Source organism: Heterocephalus glaber, unplaced genomic scaffold (genome assembly GCF_053883595.1).
Source record: "Heterocephalus glaber isolate CG9 unplaced genomic scaffold, H.glaber_assembly_v1.0 deba00001687, whole genome shotgun sequence".
Lineage (NCBI taxonomy): Eukaryota > Metazoa > Chordata > Mammalia > Rodentia > Bathyergidae > Heterocephalus > Heterocephalus glaber.
In genome coordinates this window covers 8,171,141-8,198,996 of record NW_028258412.1, presented here as the reverse complement: position 1 = coordinate 8,198,996, position 27,856 = coordinate 8,171,141, and the positions used below count along the sequence as shown (strand labels likewise).

Sequence of the window (27,856 nt, the reverse complement as noted above, 5' to 3'; positions counted from 1 at the left end):
TAGTTCCTAGAATTCAATAAACATTTCTGGAAGGGGTAACAGCTTAGTAAATTTGAAGAAAGCAAACCATATTCCACAAAGATTGAGGATAATTTGAAAAGAAAGCTACTTCAAAACCAAGCAAGGGCCAAGCGTGGTGGCAGGCTTATAATCCCAGCACTCCGGAGGCTGATCCAGGAGGACTGCCATGAGTTCAAGGCCAGCCTGGGCTACAAAGGAAGCCCCTGTCTCAAAAAAAGAAAAACAAAAACCAAGCAAGTCTGAACCCTGTGGCATAAACCTATAATCCCAGCCTCTCAGGAAGCTGAGGCAAGAAGATCACAAGCTCAAGGCCAGGAAACTTAGTAAGATTCTGTCTCAAAATAAAAACTAAAAAGGGACAGTAGCTCAGTGGTACTTTCCTAGCATGCTTGAGGCCCTGGGTTCAATCCCCAGCATCCCCACACACACACATGCAAATAAACAGGATAAAAAAAGAATGCCCAAGCCTCGGAAGAAATACAGTAATACTACGAAGGGAAAAAAAAGCATGAGAAAAATATTAAATCATTCTTCAATGAGAGAAAGCTTATGTAAGGTTTTTTAGCATTCACTCATTTATTTTACTATTTATTTACCAATTATTTACTTTTAAACTCTGGAAATATAGCCATGAGCAAAACAAAAATCCTGCCAGGTATGGTGATGAACACCTATAATCCCAACACTCAGGAGGCTGAAGCAGGAGCATCGCTGTGAGTTCAAGGGCAGCCTAGGCAGCATACGTAGTGAGTTCAAAGCCAGCCTGAACTACACTGCGAGACCCTGTCTAAAAACATACATACACAAAAAAATCCTTGTCCTCATAAAGCTTGCAATAAAAAATACAAAATTTAAAAATTCATGGCCGAGGATTTAGCTCAGTGGCACCTCGCCTGCCTGGGAAGCGCAAGGTCCTGAGTTCTATCCCCGGTACTGAAAAAACAATTAAAAAATCCAGAATGTCAGGTGGTGCTATGGAGAAATATTAGGTAGCAAGGATGGGGTAGAGTGGAGCAATTCAGGTAGGACCTGAAAGAAGTAGAGAGCAAGCTGTGGGTACGATGGCCACATACTTTATCAGCTAATTGAGACCAAATGGGGACACCATTAACTGGGATTCTGTTAGCTACCACAATGCCTTGGCTTTTACTCCAAGTGAGTCGGAGCCCTTGGAGGGTTTTGTACAGATAAGTTTCATGATCTGACTTCTATTTTAGAATGTTCACTCTGAATCACTGTATTGAAAATAAATGATACGAAAAGATAAAGGAGGAAGTTGAGACCAGTTAACAGCTAACTGCATCTAAGCAAAGGATGGTGGTAACCGGACCCAGGGTAGTGAGGCAGGAGATTACGGTGTGGCAAAGCTGGATGGGGAAGTAGGTATGACAGGATAATTACAAAACCCCAAGACACATGCACAGAACAGTTTCCAAAGTCCTGCATGTGGACTGCTCAGAAGAACTCCAGCAGGTTTTTGCTAGAATGGCCTAGACCTGACATCAGCTTGAGGAGTGGATGACACAAAAAGGACAGTTGGCAGTGAGCTTTTGCCACTATGTTCTCTCTTGCATGGAGAGAACCTCCATGTCCTCACGTTGTAGAGTATACTTATTTTCCTATGTTTACTTGGCCCAAACTAGCTCTACAGAGCCTGTTTCTTTTCCTACCTTTAATAAAACTTTGCTACCATTTGTGGCTGTCTTGACAAATTCTTTGCTTAGGACAGAAAGAACCTAGAAACCACCTCCAGAAGGAGACTCCAGCACCCCAAAACTTGGTAACACTAGGACTGGTGATGGTATGATTCTATAAATAGACTAAGATAAACCGACACTATTTGAATTAGAATTATTTTATCTCATTTCTTTCTGTAGCTCATTAACATAATGGATCACGTAGAACACGGTCAAAGATGGGAGTTCAAGTCCCATGTAGCTATAGACCACCTCCTGATATCCTATGGCCTCTTTGAAAACACATGCTACATGTCATAAGGGGACTGGTCAAGGGCAAAAAGGTGACCCTACTAAACCATATCACCACGAAAATGAAAAAACAAGCCAAGAGCACACAACTCTAGACCGTATGTATATAATTGAACACTCAAATACCAGTTAAACAATAATTTTGTAGGTCAAACACTTCTCATAGATGTTCTTAGGAGTATAAATTCATTAGTTAATAAATATACTAAACACTATGCAAAGAAGATTAGATCTTTTAGTCTAGTGGGATGTGATGGTTAATCTTCACTGTCAACCTCATCAGACTGAAAAAATGTTTTTGGAAATTAGTAAAGCATACTTCTACGTGTTCATGGTTGTTTCGAGAGATGAGTGGATCTAACTTCATCAGTAGATTATCCATTGATGAGATCATAATTTTATGACATTACTGGGAGGTGAGACTGAGGAGGTAGGGCCTAATTGAAGGGAGTGGGTCACTGTATTGTGACCTCGGGGACTATATCTGGTCTCCGACCCCTTCCTCTCTGGCTCTTTCTCTCACAATGCTTCCTAGCTGCCATGAGGTAAGAAGCTTTGCTCTGCCAGGGTCTTCTGCCATAACATTCTGCTCACCTCCGGCCCACAGCCACAGAACTAGCCATCAATGGTTTAAACCTCTAAAGCCATGAGCCAAAATATACCTTTCCTCCTTTAAGTTGCATTTGTCAGATTTTTGGTCCCAGCAATAGAAAACTAATGAATACATGAGGAAACACGTGGAAATGAACAGTGGGATCATGATGTACCAATTTATACAACAGGGTTATGCAAATGGCACTGTGTGGAGCCATGTGTAACATCTTCTGGGAAGGCATGAAGAGAAGAAGGAATCACCAAAGCAGGCTTCAAAGAAAAGACACTTTTGGAGCTGAGCCATAAATACTGAGTGGATACTTTCCAGACAGAATCAGGGGTTGAAGACTGGGGTGAAGCACTCCTATACAGAGGTTCTAGACTAGGCAAAAGAATACAAGAACATAGTCCTTTTCAGAAGTCATAGCAATGGCTAGAATATAAAATATACTCACATAACAATAGTTCCTATTTGGAGTTTTGGGGGGTTTTATTTTGGTTTTGGGGAGGGGGGTCGTTGGTACCGGGGATGGAACTCGGGTCCTTTCGCTTGCGCAGCAGGCGGTGAAACCACTGAGCTAAATCCCCGGCCCTTTATTTTGTTTTGAGACAGGGTCTCACTATGTAATTCCGGTTGGCCTTGAACTCACTATGTACTCAGGCTGGCCTTGACCTTGTGCAGCTCCTCCTGCTTCAATTTTCCAAGTGCTGGGATTACAGGTGTGTACCACCAAAAGCTCCAGATACTGTCTGAAGCATTTATGTGGGTTGTCACACTATACTATTCACAAGTATCCTCCTCATGATGAAGGAAACTTAGATACACAGGTTAAGTACCTGGCCCTAGGCCCTCAGAGCGCATTAGAAGTAGAGTTTGACCTCATGTCCTAAGATTCTAAAGCCAGCATATTTTCCATATATAATGGCAATTGGAAATAGAGGCAGGTGAAGATACAAAGGGAGTAAGGAGCCAGGTCATAGGTAGCACTGTAAGCCTTGAAGAACCAATGAAGGACACCATGGGTGGTGACACATGCCTGTAATTCAAGCATGCTGGGAGGCTGAACCAGGAGGATCACAAGTTTGAACCTAGCCTACTTAATGACTTAGTGAGACCCTGTCTCAAAATAAATAATTTTTAAAAGAGGAGGGGCTATAGATCAATGCAAAGGCCCTGAGTTTAATCCCCAGTACTGGAAAACAAAAACAAAACAAAACAAACACTGAAGGAAAGCAGAAGCTGATCAAATTTACTCTTGGAAATATCTCATTGGTGAGCGTATGGTTGATAAATCAGAAAACACAAGAACAGAATAGGAACATCATTTGAACACTACTGCTGAAATTATACTGACAGAACAATCAAGCCCTGAACAAAAGCAGTGAAAATGGAGATAAGGAGACAAAATCAGAAGAAAGAGGTGAAGAAGGGTGGGTGCGGTAAGGTGAGACATGAGTTCAACTGACAATACACTGAAGATGAGATATTTAGGAATCATCCAACTGGAAAGGTCCATCAGGAAGGCAGCTCTATGGCTCAGGGGTATATAAGCGATAAGACTGAGACAGAAATCCAAGTTGTGACACTTTTCCAATGTGTATGTGCCAGGAAACTCTTAGCAGAGAGGACTCCATGACAGTAGCATCTGAGGATCTTTAATAACCATCCAAATGAGGATTCTTTGAAAGCTTACTTTTTTCCTCGTAGTAGATTTTTAAATTCCAAAAGACATATCTGGGGTATCATCTGGTCTTCCGGGTTACTCCAGGTCACCACACTACCCCAGGCAGATGCTGGTTCTGCTATCACCTGAATCTGTAATTCCCCCTGCTTCAGGTCAACAGTGAAACCAGCTCAAGGTGTAGTCCAGGAAGCCTAGAGTGGCCCTCTTCATGCAATTCTATTCCAAACAGTCTAGGAAGTTCAAACTCAGTTGTTTTTTTTTCTTAAAGGCTCCTTGGTTTTACAATAGAAACATTGCCTTTGTATCATTCAGAAGGTATTTTATGTTTTTTGTTGTTGTTGTTTTATGTTTCTTTCTTTCTTTCTTTTTCTCCTGAAGGCACTTGAGAGGGTCTGACAGCCAGTTAACATTTGAGTACACCGAGTACAGGGACATAAAATGTCTTCTCACCCTCCAATTTTTATTCATTTGTTGTCTTATTTAAAAGAATGAATGAATGAATAAGATTATAATCATTTGGGAATTCTCTTACTGCCTACCCAGTCCCCAGGTCTTACCCACAGGCCTCTAGGATTATTACTGGAAGAACCAACCAATGAATTAAGGAAAATATTATAAACCAATTTTATACAACTTCACTTTCACTACACCTTCCTTAAATCAAGTTTTAGAAATGTAAGTTAGCTTAGAGAACATTAAGGCATGAAGTAACAGACCCATTTTTTTCTTTTTCTGTATTAACATTTCCATACTTACTTTGTATAATAACAAGGGCTGATCAAAAAATATGTTGTTTGGGCCAGGGATTTAGCTCAGTGGTTTTGCCGCCTGCTGTGCAAGTGCAAGGACCTGAGTTCAATCCCCGATACCAAAAAAAAAAAAAGTTTAAATTTTTTAAACCGATTACAGTAAAAGACATATTGCTATTATCCCCCCTCAAACTATACCCCCTCACTTCAAACACATTTATCCCATCATTCTTGTCACTTTCTGAAGCAGTCCTAAAAGTCCTCTTTCATATATTTATAAGGTATGATAAAAAATACAGTGAATGACACTGCTGAGTGCCATCTAATGGAAAGGTATGCTTGCAAAAACATGACAGTGTGCCCTCATTTACCTTATTCACTGGATCTGACATCATGAAACTGTTGGCCCTTCCCCAAAGTCAAAATGACCATGAAAGGTAAATGTTTTGAACTGATTCAGAATATCAAGGCAGCCACAACAGTGCAACTACAGACATGAAGGAGGACTTCCAGAACTGCTTCAGAAAGTGAAGAATGATGGGATAAGTGTAACTGAAGTGAGGGGGAGTATTTTCAGAGGAAATTCATGTCCACATGTCTTTTAGTGTAATATTTTTAAAACTTAAATATTCACTATTTTTCGATCACACTTCTGAGGCTCTACATAAACTGCCTCCACCTATTCAAATTCACGTTCCCTTACACTCTTAAGAGGTGCTCTGAATATAGTGGTTAAACAAAAACAGTAGTCTGCGTCAGGATACCTGGCTACTGCTATGAGAGATTAGTTTAATATTTCTACATCTCAAGGCATTATGTGGCTTGATTAAAAAATACATTTAGTAGCTTATGCCCTACGAGGATGATCAGATAATAGATATAAAAGTGCTTCCAGAAAGAAACTAAGTTTATTTCATATTCCACTCACCCACCACCTGCACTTGGAATCTTTCTAACTCTATCCAACCAAATTCAATTTTTCAATCCTGAGATGCATGCTCACTTTTTACTTTTCTTTTCTGATCTTATAACTGGAACCACATTATCCCCCTCTGGGTCTCTGCTGACTGCTCTGATGAGGGTGGGTTTGCTCCCTGTCCCCAATAAGTGAAAGTACCTCTGGAGCAGAGACTGTCCAGCTCTGTCTCTGGTGCCCACAACACCTAGTAGCCCTCAATCATGACTCCCTGACAGAACAATGATAAATGTGGCTGGGCCAACATGTTCTCAGCTAAAAATGTAATGTGCAGACCATCTATAATTCCATGCATTATACAGCACTGTTGCTAAATAGGTCACCCAAAATTTGGCTGAAATGGTCCTGAAAAAGACATGAGCCTACTTTTCTGGCCTTCTAGATGTGAGCCTGCTCTGAATGTCCCAACTCTATTACCTCTCAGATGAATTACCTGCACAACTGTTGCTAAGCAGGCTGGCAGAAAGCTCTTCTGTTCCACTGAAGTTCAAGAAGGACATGCCGTCACCTGGCTGGCGAGAAGTACTGTGCCTGCAGAGAACAGAGCCCAGCCACGGGGCTTAATGCAGATCATCATCTCTTTTTCCTGCTTAGTTTGCACTGGTTTGGGGAGGGGAAGGGGATCTTGTGAAGAACAGACCTGAATATTCAGCCACACAGGCTGTTAACCCTTGGGATCCATATCTCAAGACATCAGGCAGTAGTACTTCAATGTATGCCAACTCTGGCCTCCTGCTGGCACCCGAATGCTTTCTCAGTGACATGCTGGACCACCTGCTCTTCCTGACTTATGCCTTCCCTTACTAAGAAAGATGGAAGTGAAGTGTGTATATAGATGTACCACAGTTAATCTGGTAAAGAGGACCATGCCTTGCCCAGAGCCCTCACCCACCCCACAGGATGACAAGATTACTTTGACGAGAGGGATCAAAGTTTGCTCTTTGCAAAACATTTCCTAAAGCAATTCAGGAACAGTGAACCTAGGTATAAGCCAGGTTTGAATTTGTCAAGTCTTAACTCACTTTCTCACTTTTTTCCTACATTGACCATCTTCCTCTACCCCCACCTCTGCCACCTTTTGCAGTACTGGGTATTGAACCCAGGGCCTTTGCACTGAGCTACATCCTCAGCCCTTTTTATTTTGTATTTTGAGACACAGTTTCACAAAGTCATGTAAGATGCCCAGCTGGCTTCAAACTTGCAGTCCTCCTTCCTCAGCCTTCCAGAGTGTGGGATTACAGGTGTGCACCACCATACTTGGTTCTATGCTGACCCTCTTTAGATACCATGTAATACATTCAGAGGTTTGGGTCAAAAACAATTGTTTCCATTAGCACAAGCTTTGATTTCCACTGCATTTAGCATTAACTTATTTTATTCTAAACCCAATAGTGTGTTGAGCTTGGTGATATAAACCTGTAATCCCAGCACTCCAGAGGCTGAAGCAGGAGGATGACTGAAAATTCAAGGCCAGCCTGGGCTACATAGTGAGTTCAGGCCCAGCCTGAACTATACACTGAGACCCCATCTCAAAAATAAATAAATAAATCTATCAATCAATCAATCAGAAAACAAAAAACGAACAGTGGAGTTTCTCAATAACAAAAGTCGTGGGGCCTGTAATCCCAGCTCTCGGGAGGCTGAGGCAGGAGGACTGCCCTAAGTTTAAGGCCAGCCTACACTACAAAGCAAGACCTGTCTCAAAAATCAGAAAAGAAAGTCTACTAAAGAGGCTACCCAAACCAACAGTATGGGTCACCTGTCTCAGCAACCCAAACTCAATGTCTTTTCTTTCATTTTCATCCCTAGCTAAGGTTTGGAAAAAACCTACTTGAAGTTTACAAAGTATAACCTCAAGATAAACCTAAAGGGCTAAGCTACAATGAGTGTTATCATTATATATGCCTAAAATGTACCAATAAATGTTGGGCTATTAAAAAAATTTTTTAAAGATTAATCTAAGAATTATTCTTAAATTAAAAAGAAAACCTAAAGGGCTAGGGATATAGCTCAGTGGTAGACTGTTTGCCTAATATGTATAAGGCCCTTGGTTTGCTCCCAACCACTTCAAAAGAAAAAAACCGTAAACCTAAAGCAAGGTCTAAGCAATACCACAGGCACAAATGTCAGGCTATCTGCTTTGCAATTTGCCCAGGGAAATTGCAAATGCAGACTTGAAATGTCTGTTCAAGTCTTATAAAAATGACATTTTGTCATCAGTCTGTTCTCAACAATGTCTTGGTTGCCAGCAAGAGTTCTCAGGTTACCTTCCAGAGCCCTGGGCACATCCTCACCTTCCAGCTGCTTCATGATACGCTAACTCCAATAGCTCTGCAGAGGAATGAGTTGGGTCCCTCTGCCTGCTGCCCTGAAGCTCTGCCATATTTTGTCGGGTCTGATGGTGGATCTGGATTGCCTCTCCGGATGGTCCTACCCAGACAAAGAGCCACTGAGCATCATTCCCACCTGACAGCTAGTGCTGTGCACTTAACTGCAATTTTCCTTCTTTCCAGCTACTGGGAAATAGGTGTTGGAAAGATGCAACAAATAGCACACCACAGATAAACGTATATATAAGGGACACACTGGCTCCCAGAGAGGAGTCGTCCTCCTCCCACCAGGACCTAACCTACTGGTGACATCATGTTTATCATCCTGTCCAGTCTTTTAAGAGTATTTTAGGAGGCTCTGTCTCGTGCATGCCAAGAGACCTCCTAGACAAATATAAAAGGATAGGAAGGCTAATACAAACTAAATGAGAAGGAAACAAAAACATCAAATGATTCCGTTATTAAGAAATAATCAGTGTGACTCTAAGAAGTAGGAGATACTTAAGTAAAAAGAGTAAGAAAGAACAGAATTAATCAAGTCTACCAAAACAAGCCTCCTGGAAATTAGTTTTAGAGCTAAGTGTTAAATAAGGTTAATGGAGAGGGCATGTGGGTAAAAGACATTATATCTGTGAAATCCCAAATGAGAAAGAGGCAAGAAGTTATGCAAGCCAGGCATGCATCCCTGTAATCCCAGCATTTGGGAAGCTGAGGCAGGAAGATCACTGTGAGTTCAAGGCCAGCCTGGACTACACAGGGAGACCCTGTATCAAAAAAACAAAAAACAAGCGGCCAGGGATTTAGCTCAGTGGTTTCGCCACCTGCTGTGCAAGCACAAGGACCCGAGTTCGATCCCTGATACCAAAAAAACAAACAAACAAAAAAGAAGTGTGAAGAAAACCACTGAATTAGTTTAGAAAGAAAAGAGCCTGTAAGATGGGAATGAGAAGACTAGAAAATGGGAAGTCTAGCAAAGGAAGGCCTTAGCTATCACAGGGGCAGATGCGCAGAGGACAAAACAAACTCAACTGTGTTTGGAGACTATTATCGTAGTAATGTGTGCATGAAGAGTGGGAAGAAGAAAGGCACAAAAACAAGAAGAGCTGAAGATCATGAAAGGAACATCAATAGTTCTCCTAAGAGATCTTGAATGGAGCTAGTAGGAATAACAATGAAAATGAAAAGGCACCAAAAAGAAGCAAGTGGTATGATTATAACAAAGATAAGGGGGCTAAAAGGGTTTGAGAATGACTCCCAATTATGCCAAATGAGCCAGGTTCATTTCTCACTTAACTTTTATACAGTAAAAGCATGTACAGAAGAAAATGAACATTTTCAGGCATTCAGCAGGACAGTTTCCATTAAAAACAAATAAACAAACAAAAAACAGACCCTGGAGTTTAATGTATCTGTTCTTTCCCTGCCAGTAAGAGCCCATAAAGCTGACATTTAATGGTAGCTCTAGCTTTATAAAACCTCATTGTCATCTTCCTGAGGACATTACAGATCAAAAAGAGTAAGTTACCAAAAATAGTTAATTAAAAATACTTTTCTTTAGTCATCACAGACCCTGACAGAAGATAAAGTAATATTAGTATTACCAAAATAATAACCTCAACTCAGCCATAAAAAATGAGAAACTGGAGACATTTATAGCTAAATGGATGCACATTGAGGCGATATTCTTAAGTGAAATAAATAGGACACACATGTATAAATACCAAATAGTTTCTCTGGTGTGAGAAACTGAAAGTGTAAATAAGGACTAAATGTATAATAGGTAATGTGAAATAGGAAGAAAAGGGGCAAAGGGGAAGGAAGTGGGAGGGCTAGGGGAAAGGATAGAAGGGAATGGGATTAATATGAGAAAATGGAAAAATAGGAACAAAATCTTTGTAAATAGGGGGGACTGGAGGGGTTGAAGGGAGGGCTGGGCAAGGGTGAAAAATAAGAACCAAGAGAGACTATGTAAAGGTGCAAATTTCCAATGATGAATGTCATTATATTGTATCCCTAAAATGTACCAATGATTAGAATGAATAATCAATAATGCAAAATAGGAAGAAAAGGTCCAAAGGGGTAGGGGTAGTGGGAGGGGCAGGGGAAAGGAAAGAAAGGAAAGGACAAATGCTGAGAAATGGAAAAAATGGAAATAAAGTCATTGTAAATAGGGAAGGGTGGAGAGGGTGAAGGGAGGGCTAGGAATGGGGAAAAAATAAGAACCAAGATGCATTATGTAAAGGTACAATTCCCAATGAGAAATGTAATTGTGTTGTATACCTACAATGTACCAATAAAAGAATTTAACAAAAATAATAATAATAATAATAACCTCAGTATCTAGAGAGAGAGAGAGAGCTAAAAGAAATGAATGAAAGCTGGGCATGGTGGTGCACGCCCATAATCTCAGCACTTGGGAGGTTGAGGCAAGAGGATCACCATGAGTTTGAGGCCAGCCTGGGGCTATACATAGTGACTTCAAGGCCAACTTGAGCTACACAGTGAGACCCTCCCTGTCTCAAAAAACAAACAAAGAAACAAAAACAAAACAAACAAACAAAAATGAATGAGAATGAGGGAAATTAAATCTTAGGAAAGAAGGTAGATAGTAAAGCATAGTCCCTTTCAAGTAAAAAAAAAAAAAGAAAAGCTCTTAAATTAATATAGCTTGTCAGTTACAAAGCCTGCAGGCAAGTGTGTCTTCAAGGATTCTCATGAAAACCACCAAAATAAGCAAAGTAGGCATGATTATACTGGTGGAACCACAGAGGCTCAGAGAAGTAGAGGTACTCAACCAAGGACACATGGTTGATTAGTGCTGAAGACCAGGGCTGGGCACTCATAGTCCAAGGCTCTCTCCTGGCAGCCAACTTACCCACAGGAAAAGTGTGCATCCATCGCCGTCTGTTAGATGTCAGCTTCATCGGCATTCGTGAAGGGGCAAAGGGGTTAATCAGTGCGCGCTGGGGTGTGTATCCACCAGGTCGAACATGTAGCATGGACTCTGCACTGCCTACATGGAACCTCCCTGGTGCACTAGAGTCTCGCTGGGGTGGCTCCATCATATTCTCCAGAACATCTGCAAGAGTCATAGTGTTAAGGTACAAAGATAAAGCACAAAAGCCACAATGAAATCAGAGGTAGCCAGACTGATAGGCCAAGGCCAACAAGAATCTTGGAGATAATAAATACCAGGGAATGAAAAAAGGGAATAAATGTTAATCTACACTTGATCTTAGCCAAAAGGCCGAGAAGCAATGATATAAATGTTAATCTATAAAGAAACAAAACATGTTCAATTACTTTCACTAAACCCATTTGATTTTTCCCTTTGGACACACTGAGACTAGAATTCTGTGCCCCTTTGCAATGAAGCCAAGTGAGTTAGTCAATGGAACATGGGTAGAAGTGACATGCCACAATTCCAGGTCTGAACCACAAATATCTCCATAATGATCTCCATTCTCTTTTCCTCTTTCATGACCACTTTGGAGACCAATGTTGAAGACTATGACATCCTAGGATAAAAAGTACCTGGATCCCTGAATGCCTGAGAGGATTAATACCTTCTCCCATTGCTTCAGTATACTGGGACATGTGTAAGCAATGAAACATTATTATATTAAACCAAAGAAATATTTTTTGGAAAGGTGAGTATAGTGGCTCATGTTTGTAATCCCAGTAATTGGGAGGCCGAGGGAGGAGGATCATGAGTTCAACACCAGCCTATACTACATAGCAAGACTCTCTCAAAACACTAAACAAACAAATAAAATCCTGGGGAAAAAAAATAATAAATAAATGGAATACACCCAGTCTTAACCAGCCAAGGAGATGTTATGATATTTAGACTCAACCTGTCCTGTCCAATGGGCAATTATGGTGATAAAGGCAGAATCCTACAAAACCTGAATGAATCAAAGAATCTACAACCAACACCTCTTCTCTGCACCCCATGTTCATTAAGCAACCACCCAGATTAGAAAGTGGCATCGGGCTGGGGATTTAGCTCAGTGGTGCCGCCGCCTGCCTCGCAAGCACAAGGTCCCGAGTTTGATCCCCGGTACCAAAAAAAAAAAAAGATCTATAAAGTGGCATCAAATAATCTGGGGTTTTTTGGTTGGGTTGCTTGTTTGATGTTTTTGAGACAGAGTATGCTCTTAAACTCACCATGTAGCCTGCGCTGGCCTCAAACTGGCAGCCATTCTCCCAAGTGCTTGGAATTACAGGCTTGTGCCGCCATGCTTGGCCAAAATATCTGCCTAGCAGAGAACCTTACATGTCATATTTCAACCCTCAAGCTAATTTGCAAGAAAAGAACATTCAAGGATCCATGACAGCTTTTTCACAGTAAATTCATGAAGTGATGCTCTGATTTACCAAATAAAAAAGAATTAGTAGTGGTTCCATCACCTGCCTCGCAAGCAGAAGGACCCGAGTTCGATCCCCGGTACCAAAAAAGAAAAAAATAGAAATTAAAAAAAAGTATGTACTTTAAATATAGCAGAAACAGAAAATTAAGGGCCCATAAATTGTGCTATACAATATTCCAGTGAATTGTTCTTTGGATTTTTCAATAAACTGTTAAATATTACTAAAGGATATTGAAATTAATTCTACTATTCAGATAGTTTTAAAAAACAAAAACTATTTCAAAGCTACTTGGAATAAAGAGCAACCTGATGTCCCCAGAGGACATTTGACTTTTAGAATAACAAAGGTTTATAACATTGAATTAACCCTTTGTTATGGACCTTTCTAGAAATATTATCAGTAAAATGAGAGTAGCTGTTATACAAAGAAACATGTCCAAAAAGTGGGACAAAGCTCACATAAAAATTTCAAGTGGAAAAAAAATTTTTAAGTGTATTAAAATTCCTTTGAATTCAAAATTTAAATTGAAAGGGCGCATAGGTAATGGGGAAAAAAATAAGAACTAAGATACATCCTGTTCAGGTACAAGCACCCAATGATAAATGTAAACGAATTGTATACCTAAAATGTACCAATAAAATGTACCAATAAAATTAAAAAAAGAAAATTTAAATTGATGTGAGATGAATTATATATATATATAATTAAATATCTGTTCCTATCTCTTAAAATTTCCTTTTCATGCTTTTGATCCGGGGATTTAGCTCAGTGGTTTCGCTGCCTGCTGAGCAAGTGCAAGGACCCGAGTTCGATCCCCAGTACAAAAAAAAAAAAAAAAAAAAGATTTCCTTTTCATGCTTTGAACCAGGAAAAATAGATAAATATAAATAGATACACACACACACACACACAGTCAGCCAAGCATCCAGACAGACAGACCACTTCCCATTTATATAACACTTTGTAGGGCTAGGGATTTAGCTCAGTGGTTCCACTCCCTGCCTCACAAGCGCGAGATCCCGAGTTCGATCCCTGGTACCCCCCAAAAAAGGTTTATATAACACTTTGTATTCGTGTGTGCATGTTGCTAGGAACTGACAAGAAAAAAGTCTGTACATGTATAGTACAGACTCAACATTTTTTATTAAATATTTTGTCCAAAGTTGGTTGAATCTTTTTTTTTTTTTTGGTATTGGGGGATCAAACTCAGGACCTTGTATTTGCGAGGCAGGCACAGTACCACTGAGCTAAATCCCCAGCACAACAGTCTGTTGAATCAGTGGATGCAGAAACCACAAATGTGGAAGGATGACTGAATAGGACACAGGCTATTTTAAGTATGGCACAAATGGAAATGTTAAGCACATAAGCAAACCACTTTCATCCTAGGCCTACAGAAAGCTCCATGTTAACATATGGAAAATTATACAGTTATAATGATAGGGTAAGAAAGGGTACAGACAAAAACAGTGTAATACACACATACCTAACATCTAATATGACTTGTACCACCTTCACTGCCACGGGAATAATTAAGATTTGGAATTCATACCCCACCCTGACCACTCCCTGCCACTCCTGTCCCTGCCTATAGAAAAGAAGCTATCCCTAGCTCTGCTCTGATCTGCCTGTGCATCAGCACTGACCTCGAGTACTGGTGTAGCCCAAGGAGCTGCTGACTTCATACTGGTGCAAGTGGGGGTGTGGGATCATCAGGATGTTAGTGCTTTTGCCCAGGGAGCTGTCATCAGAAGCTTGGCTCCTCACTTCTTCAGTGGGCAGCACACGGCTTGGCAGGGATGGGCTGGATGAGACATCACAGGAGCTGGCACTTTTTCGACTATAATTCTCCCTCTCTCGCACAGACCTGCCAGACACAAGTTACCACCATGTGAGGGTTTCTGTTCTACCTCTACTTAAAACTCTGAAACCTTTACCAGCTTAAGCTACTTAGGAAACAAATAATGAAAACTCCAATGTGATCTATGAGTTCAGAAAATAATGCAAGAGGTACTTTAACTTAAAGGTGTGAGATGAGGAGATGTGGCTGCCAGTTCTCAAACAGTCTGGCTCCATCAATCAATCTCACATCACTAAAAATGTGATGCAAAAGAAAGTGCATACTGTCACCTGAAAAGTTTTCTGGGCCCCCAAATTGAACCTAAATCCAATTAAACCTCTAAAGAAAACTGTCAGTTTACAGAAAATTCAAAGAACAGAAGAAAAATTAAACATTAAAAATAAACTAAATGAAGAAAATATTCCAGTCATCAAAAAAAGACATAACTAAATGCAATGTGTGAATCTTGTTTAGATCCCAATTCAAATAAACCAACTGCAAAAACATTTCTGAGACAACTGGAAAATCTGAATATGGACTGAAATTTTGTTACTAGCAAAAACTGTACTGTGATGATATTTTTAAAAACTTCTTCCTCCTCCTCCTCCTCCTCCTTCTTCGTCTTCATCTTCACCATGTCTCCTTCCCTGCCCCACCCCCAGTACTAGGGATTGAACCCAGGGACACTCTGTCATGGAGCTACATTTCCAGACCTTTTTCTATTTTGAGACAGGCCCTCACTAAGTTGCCAGGCTGGCCTCAAAGTTTTGATCTTCCTGCTTCAGCCTCTCAAATAACTGGGATTACAAGTATGTGCCTGGCTCAAAAAACTCATTCGTTAACAATGAACACTCCAGCATGTTCATGTATGTGGGGGAGGAGGATGCCTGGGGTTTGTAAATATTCTAGCCAAAATGTAAAATGTGAGAGAAGTCATGAAAAAGATTGGCAATATGTTGATAACTGTTCATAACATTAGTCTCTCTACTTGAGCATGTTTGAACATTTCTTTAATAAAATTTTATTTTCTTAATAAAACTTTTAAAAGCAATACATTCTTATTAAAATATAAAACTCCCTAAGGAGAAAATCTCAAGGAGCAGGATCAAAAGGAGAGAAGCCTGAGTGGGAAAGGGGCTTCAGAATGAAAGCATCAGCCTACCAATACAGCTTCCCTTCTGGTACCAGAGCTGTTTCTTTTCCCCTAGAAGGATTTTCTTTTAAATCAGAGCTTAAACAGAGCCTGAACATAGATCTCAAGTGTGAACCACGTGTTCATTACTTTAACAGTAAGTATTTGAGAACCAATATATGCTGAGCCACACAGAATGAACAGTGCACCTATTAAGATGCACAGTCTATACAATCAGGCATAGTGGCGTGAACCTGCAGAACCAGCTACTCAGGAGGCTAAGGCAGGAAGATTGCTTCAGTCTAGGAGTTCAAGGCCAGCATGGGCAATAAACTGGTAGCAAGATCCATCTTAAACAAAAAAAATAAAGACTCAGAAGAAAAACACCTAATTAGTTCCTATAAGCCTCTAAGCAGCATCCTCATGTAGGAGAGCTGCTATCAGCACTTACTCTGAGTTCTAAAGATTCTCAGGATGAGATGTTAGGACGGGACAAGGAAAAAAGACAGAAAATAATTATGTGTCCCCCATTAGGTCATTTCCCACAAAATCAAGAGACACAACATTCCAATCAGTTGTGCTTTACAGATTTAAAAAATCTAGAATATGGGCTCACATTACTTGGTCAACGGGGGTGGGGAATAAGCTAGTCTTCTGGTTCACACATTCATGAAAAAAATTCTACACAGAATTAAGCAGTAGCTGGGCATAGTGGTGAACACTTGTAATCTCAGCTACTTAGGAGGCTGAGGTATGAGTGTCAAAAGTTTGAGGCCAGCCTGGGCAACTTAGCGAGCCCTTGTCTCAAAATTTTAAAAATTTTTAAAAGATTATAGCTCAGTAGTAGAGAACCCCTGGGTTCATTTCCCAACACTATGAAGTAGAGAAAAAGGGAAAGGGAGAGACAGGCCGACAGACAGACAAACAGAAGAAAGTCCTGAGCATAAAATCCAAGATGATAATATAAAGTATATATCTAATTTGGAGACAGTTTTGTCACACAAGATCCAGAAATAAATAGGTTGTTAGATCTAACTCTTTCATAATTAGCAACTACGATATGACCAAAATACTACAAAGTAAATTTTAAAGGCAAGAATTAAAGAAAGAAAAGTTCTTGCCCTCTGGGAATAATAAACCTAAAAGAAACTCTGGATCCAAAGATCTGTATTAGTCCCAGCTTAACAAGCAAAACGATGACTCTGGAATTTATGAATTGCTTCTCTTGGCTGGAAAGAAACCTGAAGCAATCTTCTCCTTATTTTGAAACAATACTTCATGGCAAATGAAATAGCTAAACCAAAGAGCCTGAAAATAGAATCTCTGATGATCTACACAGCATGGCTTCTTTTTGGCCAACTGGACAATTTAAAACTTTTTCAAGGTTGGTCTCATAAAGGTCCCCGTTGAACTTCAGGTTTTCCTAAACGATTTTTATATGCATCCCCAAGTGAATCTAGCAGAAAACCTGCAGGTGGCGAGGCGCTGAGCCCGGGATGGGCCAGGCAGCCTGAACACTTGAGCATCATAGGCATCATAATCTACTTGGATGGGAAGTGCATTCTCGGATTCTTTTGGAGTCCCAAGAGCTGAAACATACAAACATTACAAATTGTCATCCAAACTCATTTTAAACAGATGTCTTCAGAGGGTTGTCATCAAAATCTACATGGAACAGGTATTCATCTACCAATAAAAAAAACAATGGAATAATAAACCATTCATTAGGTTGTTGAGATTAATGAATTATTTGTCAAAGTAACACAGAAATAGTGTAGTACTAAATAAAGGCAAGAGTTGGTAATATTTCACTCTTCTGTAGTCTCTCTTAAAAAATATCTGTATATGTTTAATGTTCTAAAACTTTCTACCTAATCTCTACCATTAACCGATGGAAGAAAAAAAAACATAACTTTATTACCACACAACCAGCAGTTAATAAGACAAAGATACAAGGTGAGTAAAGGGTCTTTCCCAGATGAGAACTCAGGTCTCCTGGCTTTTCTGTGAATCTTTTTAAGTGACCTCACATAATTCTACCGCCAGGAGCGAGGTTATTCTTTTTAAAGTAATAAAAGAAAAAAAAAAGTAATAAAAGATCTCCTTGTCATGACTTTTTCTTTTTGCCAAAAATTGAAACTAGACCTATATCTCTCACCATGCACTAAACTAAAATTGAAATGGATTAAAGATCTAAATATTAAAACAGAAACACTAAACCAGCTGGAAGAGAGGTTAGGTAGAACTCTTGAAGACATTGGTGTAGGAAAAGATTTCATGAACAAAACCTCAGTTGTCCGTGAACCAGCACAAAAAATCAACAAGTGAGATCTCTTCTTATTAAAATGCTTCTGCACAGCAAAAGAAACCACCAACAGCATGAAGAGACAATCCACAATGTGGGAAAAAATTTTTACCAGCTGTTCCTCAGACAAAGGTCTACCATCTAGAATACATAAAGAACCTAAAAAAAATCAGATCTCCCAAATTTAAAGACCCAATCCAAAAACAGGCATCTGAAATGAACAGACATTTCTCAGACAAAGAAGTAGAAATAGCAAATAAACATATGAAAAAATGTTCAACATCACTGGTCATTCAAGAGATGCTGATGAAAACAATGCTGAGATTCCACCTCACCCCAGAAAGAATGGCCGCTATCATGAAATCAACCAATAACAAATGCTGGTGGGGGTGTGGGGGGAAAAGGAATCCTGCTCCATTGCTGGTGGGAGTGTAGACTGGTGCAACCACTGTGGAAATCAGTATGGAGATTCCTCAAAGAACTAGGATTAGAGGTCACATTTGACCCAGCTATTCCCCTCCTGGTTATCTTCTCCAAAGAATTAAAAGAATTATACCACAGTGACATATGTGCACCCATGTTCACAGCCGCACAGTTTGTAATAGCTAAAACTTGGAAACAGCCTAATTGCCCAACAACTGAAGACTGGATAAAGAAAATCTGTTGTTTTTTTAAAATGGAATACTACTCAGCCATAAACAATGACAAACTAGAGACATTTATAGCTAAGTGAATGCATATTGAGGCCATACTCTTAAGTGAAATAAATAGGACACACATGTGTAAATACTGAATAGTTTCTCTGGTATGAGAAACTGAAAGTGTAAATAAGGATCAAAAGGCATAAGAGATAATGTGAAATAGGAAGAAAAGGTCCAAGGGGGAAGGGGAAGTGGGAGGGGTAGGGGAGAGGAAAGAAGGGAATGGAATTAATATGAGAAAGGAAAAAATGGAAACAAAGTCTTTGTAAATAGGGAGAGGTAGAGGGGTTGAAGGGAGGGCAGGGGAATGGGGAAAACATAAGGACCAAGATATATTATGTAAAGGTACAAATTTCCAATGATAAATGTCATTATATTGTATACCTAAAATGTACCAATAAAATTTTTTTTAAAAATCTCAAAATATACTCACATGTATCACGGCCATTTTTTGCTTTCTCAGAGGCAGGCTATAAAAATAAATAGATATTTAATCACTCTCTTCTCTGATAGAATAGAATTCATCACAATGTCCAGTATATACACAAGTGCTTCCCAAGGCAAAGATTATGTCTTAACTCTACCTGTAACTAATGAAAAATCAAGAGATAATATCTGACACCTGCCTGCCACAGTGTCATGGCCTGCTAGGTCTTTTTCTTCCACCTCACAGCTCATTTATTCTAACAGTCCTATCCAGTGGAGGCATGAACTCCACTTCACAGGGCAAGATATTCAATTATGGGCCAGGGATTTAGCTCTGTGGTTCCGCAGCCTGCCTTGCAAGTGCAAGGACCCAAGTTCAATTGCCGGTACCAAAAAAATAAGTAAATAAATAAAGATATTCAATTATAGAGAGAATAAAGGACTTGCCCAAAGCTACACAATTAGCAGGTAGCAGAAGCAAAATCCAAGTTCAGATTTTCTGACTCTTGCTCAATCGACAACTTGGTCAATCCACTTGGTCGATCCGTGTGTATTTTACCATAGCTAGGTCCCACTTGACCCAAACCTTATGTCCTTCCTCCTCCACAGCACTATCACTCGTTTGCCTATACCTGCCCAGAGCTGAGCACACCATACATAGATCATTCCAATTTGCTGAAAATGGAGTACAAAGGTGGAGAAAAAAAAACTGACAGAGGTATCACTTTAAATTCTTTTAATAAATATTTTCCAGGACTCTCAAACCTCCCATAACAATAATCATTTTTACTTTTAAATTTATTGAGGGGGGGCCGGGGATTTAGCTCAGTGGTGCTGCCGCCTGCCTTGCAAGCGCAAGGTCCTGAGTTCAATCCCCTATACCAAAAAAAAAATTATTGAGGGGGCTTGAGGCAGGGGGGAATGGGATAAAATAAAATTTTTAAAAATTTTTTAAAAATAAAATTATCAGGGGCTGGGAATTTAGCTCAGTGGTTCCACTGCCTGCCTTGCAAGTGCAAGGTCCTGAGTTCGATCCTTGGTACCAAATAATAAAAATAAAATAAAGTAAAATAATCAAACTGCAAAGAAGTTCCTCCATGCTCCACTTTGCTGAGAATGGTTGTGTCAAGGTATAAAACTTAAGAAGAAGACCCTTTCTGGAAGAATCCCATCTCTCAGCACCTTATAACTTGAGATGGCCCAGTTTAGGATTAATATTACAGCGGAAGGGGAAAGCAGGTAGGTAGAAAGAAAGGGGGGAGTGAAGAAAGAAAGGGAAGAAGGAAAGAAAAGGAGAAAAGGAAAGAAGAAAGGAGAGAAAGAAAAAAGGGAGGAGGCCGGGAATGAAAGAAGAAAAGAGGGAAGGGAAGGGAGGGGAGAGGGAAAAGAAGGGAATGGAAGGGAAGAGAGGAAAGGAGGAAACCCAGCCACAAATCAGACAATCCTCAGAGAATTCAGCTCTACTACAAACAGGCAGATGGGCAAGGCCACTCTAGAGTGGGGCCTACAAATATAAAAGCCTGTTTTTCTCATCACACTATATCAAAAATATTTTTTTGGGTTCTTAAAATGGCATTTTTATTAGTTGCAAATATATTCTATCAATTGGGTATTTAAATGATTTATTCAGTAAATGCTTTATTGTTTTCAACTTCTCACTGTTAGAGCAGAATCTATTGCATACAATATGTTCAATTATTTCCTTACTCTACATACCCAAAACTGGAATTACCTAGTGAAATAGCACAAACAATTACATTGCCGTTGATACACAGGGCTGAACTGCTTTGCAAATCTTACATCAACCAGATATTCAGGTACCAAATTCAATGCGTTTTCCAATATATGTCAGTTATTTATATATTTTAAATCTATTTGGTAAACAAAATAGAAAAAAGAATCCCCACTCTTGTCTGAATTTGCATTTGTTTTCTACTGTGATTGTTTTATTATATTTCCCTTTTGCTATATTAGGTATCTGTATCCTTGTCTCCACTGAGTGTTCTCGTCACTCTGAAGTCACATCATAATAAAATGAATTATTTGTCATCCCCCCCTTTCTTTTAAGACACAGCCTTGCTGTGTAGTCTATGTTGTCCTCAAACTCATAATCCTCCTGCCTCAGCCTCCTAAGTGCTGGGATTACAGGGGCAGTAGACATTTCTTACAGTCTGGGGTTTGCATTGCTTTGTTTCTGTGGTGCTGGGGATTGAACTCAGGGTCCTATGCATGCTAGGCAGGCATTCTACCATGGAACTACATATCCAATCCCCACTTTGTTATATTTTTATCTATTATAAAAACCACAAAGTTCTAAGACAAATTTCTTAAACTCTACTCATTACCCTGTGAAGTAAAGGTACCTCAAGGTCATAATAAAGCCTCCCAGTGTGTGGCAGTCTCTGAAGGTTTTGTGAGTTGGTAAAACTTACCTTCCTGCCTGCCAATTTTATTCGTGGAGTAAAACTGTTACAAAAGAGTTGGCTTTTAGATGTGTAGAAACTGTAAAAATAATACATAAACAAAGTTATTAAACGTTAAAGACACAGTTACACTCCCAAATATGGATGTCTTTAGGTCTTCACTGATCTTCCCAATTCTAACTTCTTTTATGATTACTACAAAATATTAACAATGTTGGGCCGGGGATGTAGTTCAGTGGCACCATGCCTGCCTAGCAAGTGCAAGGTCATGAGTTCGATCCCTGGTACCAGGAAAAAAAAATTAACTATTAACAATGTTTAGAACCATTGTTCTATTCTTTTTCTTCCCCTGAATTGTTATGTGTGTGCTAGTCCTACTTCCTAACTGGACAACAATCTCTTTCTTGTGGCAGAGACTAAGTCTATTTATACCATGATACTTTTCACATAAATTGAGTGGCTGAATGAATAAGTTAATGAACACTGTATCTTTTCTATTCCATATAAATCTCTCTATATTCTCTTTTATTTATCATTAACTTGTAAATGAGGTTTGGAATGTTAACCAATTCCCACCTTCCAACAAATCTCTAATTATAAGCAAAAAAAACCAAACAACAGTAACAAAAAACCAAAAACTAAAAGGAGGAAGTATTAGTAGATAACCACTGGGCCATGAGGCAATCTTAGTGACATATTAGTTACACGAGAACATAAGAATGCCACCTACTGTCCAATAAACCCCTAGGATTTGACCTCCCTACGTGGTATCAAAAACAATACTAACTAGAGGCTGCTACTCTCTTCCCAGTCATTCACTAGCAAGGATCTGAATGATGAAAGTGCTATCAAAAAGAAGGATGGGCTTCAATTAAACCGAACCATATCAAATTGCTTTTATGGGGGGGTTGTTTGTGTTTGTTTGAGAAAGGGTCTTGATATGTACTTCCAGCTGGCCTTGAACTTACTATGTAGCCCAGGCTGGCCTCGAACTCCTGGCAATCCTCCTGCCTTAGCCTCCCAATTGCTGGGATCACAAATGTGCTCCACCACACCTGGCTATCCAAATTGCTATTTTTAAGAATGACAGTATAGGGGCAGGGATTTAGCTCAGTGGTTTCACCGCCTGCTGGGCAAGCACAAGGACCTGAGTTCGATCCCCGGTACCAAAAAAAAAAAAAAGAATGACAGTCTAATATCATGATTTCAATTGGTTGAAACTAATAGCTTCAACTTTGCCACAAGCTTCCTGTTCAACCCTAGGCAAGCCACTTAACCTCACTGGAACTTGTTTTTTTCCAGCATAAAATGTGACTGGATGGTCTGTAGGACCTCAAAAATCAGTTCTAGCTGTACTCTGTCAAATCCCCTACATTCCAGTTTGCAACTCCTATTAATTTGCTTTGTGGATTAATTTTTATTATTAGCCAATACTACTTTGGGAGTAATAAGGTCTCATTGAAGACAATCTGATTATGCTAAGTAAGGTTTCTGGTCTTATTCTAATGGAAACTCTTTCCTCACTTCTGAAGAGGCTTTGCTAACAGGAAGAGAACAATACCTCCTGGGAGCAGCTGTCCATCTCTGTGAGCTTGTTCCCAAAAGATGTAGTTCAGTGGCGCTGAGCCTGCCTGGCAAGCTCAAGGTCCTGAGTTCAATCCCCAGTACCAAAAAAAAAGGGCTTGGGCCCTTCCAATTCTCAGACTTAGAAGCCTCTCACATGATTCTATCCTGTATCATTGAAAGTACAACTACATACAGATATGTGAAGGGAAAACATGGTCTGGTGTGGTCACAGACAAGATTTCACTAGCTCCCTGACAAGACAGAGACATATTCAGAATAGGATTATTATAATGTGACCACATCATCCTTAGAAAGCTGGCCAAACAACTACTCTTTGCTCATATACTGGTTTTTCACCTATAAGTAACTTCAGGGAACTAGCAGAAATCACTATACTGATGGGAATATAGCCTACACTATATAAACTAGACCAAAATCAACATTTGTGATGAGTTTTCAAACTGGTCTCCTGTACAAATTTTCAACTAAATAGAAGACAAAATCAACTGAACTCGAGGCATGACCCAACTAGCATGCCCTTCATGAGTCACAGCCTAAGAGCAACAACACAGAGTAGGGTAGAATGGAAGTACTGAAGTACTGGAAGTACTGAAGAGAAAACAGGTATTGGCTCTTGAGGTGGTATAGGAAGGATTCACTGAAGAGAGATTCTGGGACTGTTCCTTGAAGGACAAACAGGCAACTGCAAGGGGAGGGCAGGTGAAAAGGATCTCTAGGTAGAAAGGCCCAGAAGTTAGGATGAGATGCACCACACATGAAACAAGGCAAGTGGCTGGAGAAGAGGCTAAAGAAGTCTATCAAGTTGGCATGAGCAATAAAAGAGAAAAAGCAGTAAGATTTTGTTTTTTTAAAAAATGACTGTGAGGCCAAGCATAGGGGCACACATCTATAGTTTAGCATTTAGAACCCTGAAGCAGGAGGATCATGAGTATGGGGCCAGCTTAGATTGCTTAGTGAGGCACTGTTTCAAAAAAAAAAGGGGGCTGGGGATTTAGCTCAGTGGTTTTGCCACCTGCTGTGCAAGTGCAAGGACCCGAGTTTGATCCCCAGTACCAAAAAAAAAAAAAAGACAAGGCCAGGGATTTAGCTCAGTGGTGCTGCCACCTGCCTCACAAGAGCAAGGTCCCAAGTTCGATCCCCGGTACCAAAAAAAAAAAAAAAAAAAAAAGACAGGCCAACTGTAGTGGTATATACTTATAATCCCAGCTACCTGAGAGGCTGAAGCAAGAGGACCACAAGTTCAAGGGCAGGCTGGGCAGCTAAATGAGACCTTGCCTCAAAATAAAATTTAAGGGGTGGAACATGCCTATAATCCCAGCAATATGGGAAGCTGAGGCAAGGGAATCAAAAGTTTGAGCCCAGTGTGGGCAACTTAATGATTTAATGAGACCTCATCTCAAAATAAAAATTTTGATTGATTGATTTTTTTGAGATAGAGTCTTGCAACATAGTTCAGGCTTGCCTTAAACTCACTATGTAGCCCAGGCCAGCCTCAAACTTGCAACAATTCTTCTGCTTCATCCTTCCTAGTGCTGGGATCACAGGCATGTGCCATCACACCTGGCTTAAAAAAAAATTTTTATTTTTTATTTGTTTTTGGTACCAGGGATCAAACTTGGGTCCTTGCACTTGCGCAGCAGGCAGTGAAACCACAGAGTTAAATCCCTGGCTTTATTTTATTTATTTTTTTTTTTTTTTAAATTTTTTAAAGGCTGGGATGTAGCCCAGTGAAAAGGTCCTGGGTTTAATCCACAGTACCAAAGGTAGAGTACTTGTCTAGCATGCACAAGGTTTAAACTCTATTAACAACAATAACAAATAGGCCAGGTATGGTGGTACATGCCTATAATCCCACCCCTTGGGAGGCTGAAGCAGGAGGATCACCATGAGTTTGAGGCCAGCCTGGTCTACTTAGTGAGTTCAAGGCCAGCCTGAACTACACAGCGAGATCCTATTTAAAAAGGAGAGGCCAGCCTGACTTACACAGCAAGATCCTGTTTTTTAAAAAAAGGAAAGGGCTGGGGATTTAGCTCAGTGGCACTGTGCCTGCCTCAAAATCACAAGGTCCAGAGTTTGATTCCTGGTACCAGAAAAAAAAAAAAGAAAGAAAGAAAGAAAGAAAGAAAGAAAGAAAGAAAGAAAGAAAGAAAGAAAGAAAGAAAGAAAACCACTGGTCAAAGAAGTGATTCTCAACAAGGAAGGGAGATTATGGGGATTATGGTACTCAAGGGTCATGTGACAATGTCTACAGATCTTCTCAGTTGTCACAACGGAGGGTACATGGTGTAGGCATCTAGTGAGTAGAGGCCAGGGATGCTGCCCAATGTCCTACAACGCTTAGGACAGTCACCTAATGACAAAGAATGATCTGTCCAAAATGTCAGTACAGTCAAGGTGGAGAAATCCTGGCCTAGAGGATGGATTAAAGAAGGGAGAGATAAGAAATATAAGTATCAATAAGGGCCGGGGATTTAGCTCAGTGGTTTTGCCGCCTGCTGCATAAGCACAAGGACCCGAGTTCAATCCCTGGTACCAAAAAAATTAAATAAATAAATAAATAAATAAATATCAATAAGACTAATATAATAGTTTTTTTTTTTTAATGAGGACCAGAATAAGGCAGTGGCATTGGCAGAAAGAGAGAGGTCATGCTGAGCTATAACCAACAGGAACAGTGAGACTGTGTCCCACTTGGAAAAGGCATGGGGGTCTTTGCTATAAACAGGAAGCCAAGCACAAAGCCAGTCTGCTAAGGTCTGTGGGAGTTAGAAAAATCTCTTGAGAATAGTAGTAGAAATAAGACCTTCAAAATCTGAGTTTGTGTTTCTTCTTAGTTACCATAGGTAATTCCTATGTTACTGCCTTTTTTTAAATGGTTTGAACCCAGGGCCTTTGCACTGAGCTACATCCCAAGTCTGTTTTTATTTTTCAATTTGAGACAGGACCTGACTGAGTAGCCCAGGCTGGGGCTGAACTTGCAACTTGCAATCCTGCCTCAGCCTCTCACAGTGCTGGGATGACAGAGTGCTGCCTCTACACCTAGCTTGCTTTGCATGTAAAGAAAGTTTAAGCAAATGTTAGAACTTCAGCTTCCATATTCTTTTTCTGTGCTGCTAGGGATCAAACCCAGGGTTAGAAGATTTAAAGAAAAAAATAGCAAGGAAGCCCTTTGAAACCCTTACTATCTACTATTAACCAAAATTACACCCACCTATGGTTTATCCAGTGAGGAATATTATAGTCATCACCCAGGCGAGAATCCCGAGGAGCATTCCGATTGTGTAGCTGGAAGGGAAAAAGCCAACACAGATAAGCTAGAAAACAAAGTAGAATGTGTAACTGCTCTAATTTATTTTAAGTTTAATTATTCTCCAACATACCTTTAGGAAGCAAATCCAAAATCTAATTACCTTGAACAACGGAACAGCATGTAATGGTTGTTCTCCCATGCACACCAAGTCCACACCAATTCCTAAAAAGACAATAAAGAGTTGAGGGACAGGGAAGCAGCAAACATAAGCGTCCCAATCCATTAATGGTATTATTTAACTTGGTATGCGGCAAAATCAACTTAGCATCCTATAATTTATAACTTCACAGTGTTGCCTACGCAGTAAAGAAGTAAATAGATGCATTTTGTTTACTTCCTTGCTACTGAGTCCCACCATGTCTGCCACTATTTGGTGTTTCACAGTTAGTCTTTGAGTACTCAGACAGACATGACTTGTGAAAAAAGACAACCAGGGTTCCATTACTCAAGTTTCAAGGCCAAGAAGTAAGAGGAACCTTATAATCTCAGTAAAACATAAAACAATCCAAATTACTTAACAGGACTATCTTACTGGCAATCAGGTTTTACTTTTCCAATTCTACAGTGCTGGTGAAACACAAATCAAAAGGGGGGGGGGGGGCGGTGATACATGAGGCCAAGCAGAGGATGCATGGCACATCATAGAGTGAGGATTAGGCTAGATGAGCTGATGATGTTCCCCAAGATGGGCTGATGGTATACCGGTCCCTTGAAATAGTCCCCCCAGATAAGGGTCTCTAGTGTCAAATATGCTTGGAAATACAGAATACCAGATACTCACTTTAGTGATAAAGACAATACATTAACATATTAAAAACTGAGGAAAACCTGCAACTGTGGATGACCCAGCATTTCTCAAAAATGATTCCACCATGGAACTCTTTTGAACACCCAACTTCTACTGACATCCCCCGCTCTCTTGACGCACAGAGGAGCTGGTGAAAGTCCTCATAATCTAAGAAATCAGGAAATCTCAGAGTTCTAAGGGCAGGTAAGGCTGTGAACACACAGACATAGAGCACAAACCAGGGATTGTTACCGTTATCTATCATCCGCTGCTTGGTCAAGATCATGAGTAAGCGGTCCACTTCAAAGACACCCACCCCAGGTGTGATCACCACAGACATCTGCCCAGTTCGGTCAAAGTTGCGGTTGATGTAGTGCTTGTCAAACACTTGAAACAAAACAAAAATTCCTCCATCATGGCAACACAGCTTTTCAGAAACCAGCTACTGATAAGCATATCTGTGCTTTCAGAGTATTTTGTGTATATTTTGGTCATAGCAACTGCCATACTTTCCCCTGACTCTAGCTATTGGTACATCTGTCTTTCCTATTCTACATTAACAACTCCTTGAACAAAGGACTGAGTCACTATCACCATAATCTCCCTCACTGATGCTCTATACTTGCCT

At 40.0% G+C, this 27,856-nt stretch overlaps 1 protein-coding gene across 10 annotated transcripts in view; it reads right to left on the bottom strand.

The window, feature by feature from the left end:
• Depdc5 (DEP domain containing 5, GATOR1 subcomplex subunit) overlaps window positions 1-27,856 on the bottom strand; it is a 142,020-nt gene that overhangs the window by 74,198 nt on the left and 39,966 nt on the right. For 5 of the 10 annotated variants that reach the window (XM_004843507.4, XM_087198317.1, XM_004843508.4 and 2 more), the window contains 10 exons: window positions 27,481-27,615; window positions 26,542-26,603; window positions 26,343-26,416; window positions 21,554-21,623; window positions 19,129-19,165; window positions 17,158-17,278; window positions 14,364-14,584; window positions 11,219-11,422; window positions 8,308-8,443; window positions 6,447-6,544 (listed from right to left, as the gene is read on the bottom strand). In XM_004843507.4, the coding sequence (XP_004843564.1) occupies window positions 6,447-6,544; window positions 8,308-8,443; window positions 11,219-11,422; window positions 14,364-14,584; window positions 17,158-17,278; window positions 19,129-19,165; window positions 21,554-21,623; window positions 26,343-26,416; window positions 26,542-26,603; window positions 27,481-27,615 (1,158 nt within the window). The remainder of the gene's footprint in view (window positions 1-6,446; window positions 6,545-8,307; window positions 8,444-11,218; window positions 11,423-14,363; window positions 14,585-17,157; window positions 17,279-19,128; window positions 19,166-21,553; window positions 21,624-26,342; window positions 26,417-26,541; window positions 26,604-27,480; window positions 27,616-27,856) is intronic. The other 5 variants (XM_087198318.1, XM_004843513.4, XM_087198319.1 and 2 more) reach the window with 2 other exon arrangements.